Genomic DNA, 8,372 nt, shown 5'->3' with positions numbered 1-8,372 from the left:
ACAGCTAACATTTTTTTGAGTTAATCACCAGGCCATGTTGCAGGCAAAACAATCAACATGTTGTCGGACCAATCAATCCACTTAGCAGGTATTAAACAGGCCCGTGAGGCAGGATTCACTTCTGCTTCACTGGAGGAATGAATGCCTCACAATGACTAGATTTAGATTTATTTCTAAATTTTGAATAAAAGCAATGCAACAAGACAGGAGCGTAAACAATGTTTGCGGTTTAGAGGGAGATATCAAAAATTACTTTTTTAAAACATTAAAATGGCAGAAAATAGTCAGGCTTCTGTGAAGAGCAGATTAAGCTGGTGTTGTCGGTCAAATTTAAAGTCAATCCGACCTTTGGTGTAAGGGCGTGGATTTTTGTGTTATAAAAGACGGGTGCTGACGAGCCAGCAGCAAGGACATAATAGGAGGCTATGAAACAAAAACTCAGTCAAACTACTCTTTTCATTATTTAATGTATTTCAGGACAATACTGCTGCCACCAGGTGCATGTAAATATCGGCCTGAATATTATTCATGCTCTAACTGTAGGGCTTTATGAATTGCGTAAGTGATTTGTGAATTTTTTGTTTTCAAAACATTCTAACAACCATAAACATCTTTGTTTAGCTATAAACTGTGTCCCCAAAGACGGTTTTCTACTGAAATGAAGGTTGTACTATTCTGCACTTCTGTTCTGACATCCGATGTCACAAAAAGACATTTTTACTCCGGGTACTTCAGCGGTTTCCATCCAATTTCCACTTCCCTCCATTTGTTTCTGCTGTTTTACTGCTACCACTATACGTGCACAACTGCAGTGGTATAGCCATGACGTCCGCTCCAAACTGGTCTGTTCAATACAGGGGTGATTTTTTTCTGCAAGATTGCTCGTCTGTCCGTCCTGGAAGAGGGATCCCTCACTATCCTCTACCGCTCTTCCTGAGGTTTCTTCCTCTTTTTTTTCCCCGTTACAGGGGTTCTTTTTGGGGAGTTTTTCCTTGGGTGATGTGAGGGTCTAAGGGCAGAGGGATGTCGTACACTGTAAAGCCCTCTGAGGCAAACCATGTTTTGTGATAATGGGCTATATAAATAAAACTGACTTGACTTGACTAGGGTTGATCCAGGAACATCATGATGTTGATCCTAGATAATCTGTTATGTTGATCCCGGGATGGAAATATGGCAGTGATGGTACTGGATCGAAATAAGCAATTCTGTCCAAGATCAACATTAACTAATTTTACCGTCAACATGATTGGTCCTGAATTAACAAATTATCCTGGTCAATATGATGATGATGGTCCTGGATCAGTAAAAACAAGTTGCTCAGGTTCACAAAGTCTGGTTTCACTGCTGGTGCTGAAGGGTCCCAGAACTGTTCAAATGACACGGTTGAATCATTGCCCAGACTGGGACGTGGTCAAACCCGGTCCAAAAAACAGTACTTGAACCACAACAAGCTGTAGCAAACTTAGTGGGAGGTCGATCAAACCCACCTCCCACCCATTTTCACAAAAGACGCACCTGCAGGATGACAATAGTAGACACACAGTCGTTTTAAATCCAACAAAGTGACTTACTGGTTGTTGCTAACTCCACGTCTCTCTCGCTCTCTGTGTGGGGGTGCTTCCGGGTAGTACGCTAACACTGGTGTGCAGATACTATGTGCTTTGATTGGTCTTGTGCAAGTGCACATGTGAGCACGGCTCCCACACTAGGAGCTACATGCTACAGCAAGGCTGAAAACATGACGCCAGTGAGGTTTTTCAAAATAACTTGGCATGTTGGGGTGTTAGGACATTTGGATTAACTTAGATGAGCAGTATGGAGACGGTATGGAGTTTTATTGCAGTTTTTTTTTCAACATTTGAATCCTCGTCACCATTTGCATCAGTGGTTTGGGAGATGAGTACAATGCCTTTTCCCCGTTAACCTCTGGCAGTGGTTTGTAGATTGTAAAACTTCACCTGACTTTCTATTGACATGAGGGTGAGTCGATAATGACAGAATTTTCATTTTTGGGTAAACTATCCCTTTAAGCAGCACCAGGAGCCCAACAAGCTGCTGCCCAGGATATTTTAATGGCGAGTCTACAATCCACATTGCTGTCCCACTCCCAACTGTTCTACCTTCCTCCTCATTTCTATCTTTTCCTTTATCGAGCCCCAATCCCAATTCTCCCACGTGGCCATATTATCTAAATTTGGAGTGCCCTCCATTGAGTAGGGGCCACAAGCCACAAACCCTAACCCTTGTGGCTCTGTTTTAAGGGCCCCTACTCAGTGGAGGCCACTCCAAATCTAGGCATAAGGCTAAGGGGGAGAATTGGGATTTGGCCCCTATTGCTTCTTAGTCTTCTGCTTCCCTTTTTCAGGACACCATTAATGGTAAGCACTGGTGCCTCACAGCCTGGTTCCTTTCTGTGAGGAGTTCCTACTCTCCCAACGTGTGGGTTTTCTCTGGGTGCTCCGGTTCCCCCGCGTGAAAATGTTTGGTTTATTTGCTAAATAAAAATATAAATAAAATAATCAGTTCAAAGCTTATTGTTACCCAATCTGCGGATTATAATAATGCTTTATATGTGAGTTCTAACTCTTGATTTGATAACTGTTTGTCTGAAGGCTTATTGAGTCTGCCGTGTTGATTGTATTTTAAAAATGGTAAGCAGTCGTGGCACTGCAAGGAGTGTAGGTATCAATGATAGATCATATACGTAACCACTTTACAAGGAATACATAGATGTTTTACATATTATAATCCTCAAAAAACACCTTAGGGGGCCTGCGGATGGGCTATCCTAATTTCTAGCATTTTTATTATTTATTCATTTTTATTTTTTCAGAGAATGCACCAACCAGGTAACCACAGCTCACATTGGTAGTACTGGGGCCAGTTGTATAAAAAAAATAAACTAAGTCTTTGTCTGTAATATAACGTGAAGTCAGACTTGCTGATACTTACAATTACCTGTTCTGTTGCGTCAAAGCTTCCCTGTTAGTGTCTAGTGTAAGACTGACTTAGATAGCCTATCAAACAATGAATTATGGGTGTAATAAGACACTTCACTGAAGAGAAAAAGAAGGAAATGCAATGGCAACACTGATCTCGACATACTGCTGCTTCAGACTTCACTTAAGCTTTAGACAGGTCCTTAGGTAATTAGACTTTTCATGTACATTTTTTGATCAACTACTGGTTATGCAGAGTTTAAGAGAAACCGTTTTCATGTGAAAATATTCTGGTCTTAAAGAAAATTAAATGCTTGCGTTCAATTTTTTCTAGTATTCTAAGTATTTCTTTGTTCAGCCTTGTAGTCAACAAATTTCAACTTCAACCTTTGACAGTATTACAATTAAATATGTCACTTACGTAGCAATGTCTGTTACATTTCTATTTCCAGATTTTCAGCAGTGCAGTGCGATGCATTCAGGCTTTTGCATTCTTTCAGGCAATTCTTTTTATATTCCTTCACTACAGCAATGCTTTGCAGTTAGGGCTGGGCGATATGGAAAAAAGTCTTATCACGATAATTTTTTCATATCAGTCGATATTGATATATGTCAGAATATACATCAAATCACTATTTTTGTCAAGCTTAAAGGTTCTCTCTCACTCCTATGTGAGATATTAAGATATCATAAGGTTAATTTTGGTTTAAATATTTATTTTCTGTCAGACATTGAACCTGACAAATATACTGTAGAACAGGCATCAACAACTGGCGGTCCAGTTACTAAAATTTCCTCTCAGCAAACGTCCGAACCTCATAACTAAAATCAATACCACAATAAGTTGAACATTTTACTTCCATTACGATTATTAAACGATTATTTTTGCTTTTTGTTTTTTTTGTGGTTTGTTTTTTTGCCCTCATAGTTCACTGACACAGTTTCATGTGACCATGGTGTGTTGGAGTGTAATAAACATTATTTATTATTATTTATTACATTTTTTCAGCATTATATAAAAATTAAAAGCTACATCTTAAACAAACTTTAGGAAAATTCAAGCACATGGTGCTGATAACAGGCCAGCCTCTCCTGACTGCAGGACTCTGACTTCAGCTTCTGTGAATCTTCTGTGAAACGTCTGTGCTATTTATCATTTTACTCAGGAAAAAATACAACTTTTTAGTATGCCTGCTTCTCCTACAGTTGCCAAGAGCCTGCCAACATTCCCAGTTAGAGAAAGAGTGAAAATAAGGTAATGTGCCTGTGGCCCCAGGCCCCCAAAACATTACATATGCCCCTGTTAATAATAATGAGAGCTCAGTGCAAGCGGCTGGATGAGACACGGAGCGATGCATCCTGCTGTTTCTAAATGATTCATCCAAAGTCTGATTAAACCTGCCTGTCTGTCTCACTGCGCTGCTGCTGGACCATCAGCTGTTTGAGCCGCGATAATGAAACGCTGTGGAAGCACATACGACTCAGTTGTCAAACAAAATGGTTCGCCGCTGCGCTATTCTTGTTATCATTGGCTTTTCGTGTCGTCCGTCAAAACATGGCTGGAATGCGTTCTATTAACATTCTACCGACTACGTCTCATATTTAAATCAAGGAAAAGTTATTTCACGATAGATATCCGTACTGTTTTATCACCCAGCTCTATTTGCAGTTTACTTTCGCCATTGGCATTCACGTGCATTTTCTGCAGGAAATGCATTTTCTAGTTAAACTTCTTACCTGAGGAGCCAATCGCCAGAGCTATGACTTGCCAGGCAATATGTCTTTTGCCATTGTCCTTACAACAATGAGCTTGGGATAGTTAGACCTTAACAACTCGACCCATCCATTCTTCTACACACACAAGAAACACAGATAAGAGTCAAGCAGTCATAGGAGCAGAGAAGAGGAGCTGCTAAGGGAGCCATGATGTGTAAGCAAGGAACAATTGAAGAAACAATTTGTTTTTTCAGGTGCAGCAACTCACTGCCAGTGCGGGGTTGTGCCATTTTGATGCGCGCTGTTTGACAGCGATGTGTTTTGGCTGTAACACTTCAACACAGTGTTTGCTAACTGAGCTGTAGTGATAAAGTAAGGGATTTTCATGTGGTGAAGTCATATTTTCTGTAAGACATGAACGCAGCATAGGACAGAGAGTCCATAGAATGAGGGCATGCTCAAGGCCTGTCAGGAGGCTTTGGCTTTATTTCCTGTTTTCAAGCAGAAGAGGGAGGGCATCTGAGAATAGTTATAGATAGAGCACTTCATAGAGTACCCCAGTAATGAGTCCAAAAACACGGAAATCCGCATTTCAGCACTCCCAGTTCCTTCGTCTTAAAGTCAGTGGGTTTTTTGAAAGGGTTTTTGGTTAGAAGTCTTAAATAAAGTCTGTGGTTAACATAAGCTGAGGGGACTGTTTTGTTGTACGACATAAAATACGTCAGTAAATACTCCAATGTGAATTTTGACGGTTTAATGTGTCTTAAAAAAGGTGTCTGTTAACATGTGGCTTACTGAAACTGCAGAGCATCAAAACGCCAAACTGTACCAAACATGGCTTTATAGCCTCGCAGTGGAGGCGACGCAACAGCAGTGTATGTAGTATGTTTCAGCCTAACATTAGGTTTTACTTCTGGCAATTACATTTAGGCTTCAAAAACACAAAGTGGTGTTAATTTGTGGAGATTATCTTGTTGAACAAAACATCTAACTATCATAAATGTTTAGAGTTTATTTTCTGAAATGATCCAAAATCCAATGGAAATATCCCATAGGCTTTTAGACGAGGGAACCAGGGCAATGTTAGCCTCCAGGTTACAGAAAAACAGGGCACTTTATGACTATAATACACAAAGTCTGATGAGGAATAAGGTCTTTTTCCTCACATCCCTGCGAGTCACCCCCATGTACAAACATGTCAGCAGAGTGGTCAGGTTGCAGGTGCAGCAGGCAGGGATTGGTTTCAGTTCAGACATCTGGTGGCTGCCGTCGGCGAACGTTTTGCTACAAAGGCACCCAGCCTACCGTCACTCCCAGCACCTGTATCTGGCCACCATGGCAGATACCAGCTTTGTTTCAAAATGGCTTAAAAGCCCTTTAAGAAACCTTACCATTGTAATAAAGATGCAATGTAGGGATTAAAAACACAGACCTGAAATTTTTCTGGGGATTACTGAAATTGTTTTTTCAGAAATCAATTTCCACTGCTGTAAGCTAAATATAAACTATGAGCAGCTTTAAACACCTGTACCAGCACAACCCGACATTCCGCCCCATCCCCATAGCATCTGAAAAGACATTTTTGATTCAAGTCAAAATCAGGTTTTTCTTTAATTCTAATGGGTGGTCAGGAGGACAGAAACCTTCCTCTGCTTTTCCATTATATTATATTATATACTGCCACTACCAGAAGTCCATGCAACAAAAATGACCAGTCAAATACATAAACAAGGCCACAAACTGAACCAGAGTCTTGTTGTCACATTTTCCATTGCTATTTGCACATAGCTAATAACTGATTCAGCCAGTAAAAAGGAGGCTTTTTCCATCTGTGGCCTGTGTTCAGAGTCACAGAGACAGAAGACGAAGGAATTATCTTGGTATTTGACCAACCCTGAGATGTTTATGTTTGTGTGTGCAGCTTTACCTGCCACTTGAGGTCCTGTGTGTGTGTCACGCAGTGGAAGGCCATATAGGCAGAGGGTGAGCTTCAGTGTTGAAGACATACTGATCGAGGCTGATGAGGTTGGGGTCATCTGAGAAGAGCAGGTACAGATATTTCAGGGTTTCTCCCAAGAAGAAGCTCTCCATCTTGTCTCGGGGGCTTGGGTAGTCTGGGTCACGCACGTTATTGATGGAGGTATAGCCGCCAGAGGAAACCTGAAGGGAAGCACACAGGGATTTGTCCTCATTCACACAATCCATTCACTGTATGTAAGAACATAAAGGGTTTTTTTTTTAGTGGAAAACAAAGAAGACCACTGCACAATGAATGACTTTACTGTGATTTATTCAAAGCGAGCGATGCCTTTCACCCGTGGCTTCTGCAGGTTCACTCAGTGTTTTGTCTTTTTTTTTCTACTATACCTATGCCTAAATACCATTAGTGTTGCAAAACTGTCATTTGTTCAGTCATATTAAACATGGAAAAGCAAAACAACAGATTAACTGATTGGAATAATCAGCCTTTAAATAAATTACGCACTCTTAAAAAGGTATTTGAGTAGAAGTTAAAAGACATTTCTGTGGAAATACATTGGCAATAAGTAGTTCTTTATCATTTTAAATCCCTTGACAAGATCATCAATGTAAACAAGGTTTAAGGTTAAGAAGGCTGTACACTATGTGTCCTGTAATGTCTGACCTTGACTGTACTGACTTGTATTTGTGCAAAGTTTGCCTCTGGAGAGGTGCTTCCACATTCCCCTACTAAAGGGGACACTGTCTGTGCACATCCCTACGATCTGAGATTCAAATGTTCGTTGGGCAGCTAGATTAGGTACATCACTAATATGAAAGCTTATCGCTGTCTTACAGGAACATGGATCAACAGAGGCACAGACTTCAACAAAACATGGGCAAAGAGGCCTCAAACCTTCTGCGCAAAGAGGACTTATCAGTACAGAGAGCAAGACTTAGCATTAGCGTGATGGAGGTTTTGACAATAATCATGGTAGCGTGTGCATTGTTTGGATGTAAAGTGGACCCTAGAGCTTCATTCACTATAATAATATTAATAGTATTAGCAAGTCATTGTCGCAAAATGCAACTTAATAGTCACAGTCTGGACTTCTGCAAAAGCCCTGCTCTTTGTGTGTGTGTCTGTGAGAGGCAGAGAGCCATAGGAGAGAAAGCGAAAAACAAATAGTGGTCAAAAGTGGAATTAAACCAAGTCAGTGAGTCAGTCACTTGATGCAAACTGGCCTAGAAAGATGTTTCCCCATTGACTAACATGAGGAAAGAGATATCTGTAAACCAGTAACTCTCGTATCGTATCGCCCAGTCCTCTATCTAGGGCTGGGCGATATGGAAAAAGTCTTATCGCTAAAATAAACTTTTTCATATCAGTCGATATCGATATATTTCACCATATACATAAAAATCACTATTTTTGTCAAGCTTAAAGGTTCCCTTTTACTCCTAAGTGAGATATTAAGATATCATAATAATTAATTTTGGTTAATTTTGGTTTAAATATTTATTTTCTGTCAGACATTGAGCATGACAAATATACTGTAGAACAGGCATCACCAAGTGGCGGACCGATTCAACTAAAATTCCAGTTACTAAAATTTCCTCCCAGCAAAGGTCATACCTAAAATCAAAATCACAGTTAATTGAACATTTTACCTCCATTACAATTAATGAACGATTATTTTGCTTTTTTGGGTTTTTTTTGGTGGTTTGTTTTTTTTTACCTCATAGTTCACTGAC

At 40.2% G+C, this 8,372-nt stretch overlaps 1 protein-coding gene across 2 annotated transcripts in view; it reads right to left on the bottom strand.

Annotated features, from left to right (window-relative positions):
• Positions 1–988: 988 nt before the first annotated feature.
• The window catches only part of LOC121944325 (endoplasmic reticulum mannosyl-oligosaccharide 1,2-alpha-mannosidase-like), a 28,561-nt gene continuing 21,177 nt past the window's right edge, over positions 989–8,372 (bottom strand). Inside the window, exons 14-15 of one of the 2 annotated variants that reach the window (XM_042488072.1) lie at positions 6,586–6,818; positions 989–1,009 (exon numbers count right to left, since the gene is read on the bottom strand). In XM_042488072.1, coding sequence (XP_042344006.1) covers positions 6,612–6,818 — 207 coding nt within the window. In that variant the 3' untranslated portion in view covers positions 989–1,009; positions 6,586–6,611. Of the gene's footprint in view, positions 1,010–4,312; positions 6,819–8,372 lie in introns of those variants that run through there. The other variant, XM_042488071.1, reaches the window with a different exon arrangement.

Source organism: Plectropomus leopardus, chromosome 6 (genome assembly GCF_008729295.1).
Source record: "Plectropomus leopardus isolate mb chromosome 6, YSFRI_Pleo_2.0, whole genome shotgun sequence".
In the NCBI taxonomy this organism is placed as follows: Eukaryota; Metazoa; Chordata; class Actinopteri; order Perciformes; family Serranidae; genus Plectropomus; species Plectropomus leopardus.
The sequence above is the reverse complement of the archived record's forward strand: the minus strand, read 5'-3'. Positions and strand labels throughout refer to the sequence as shown.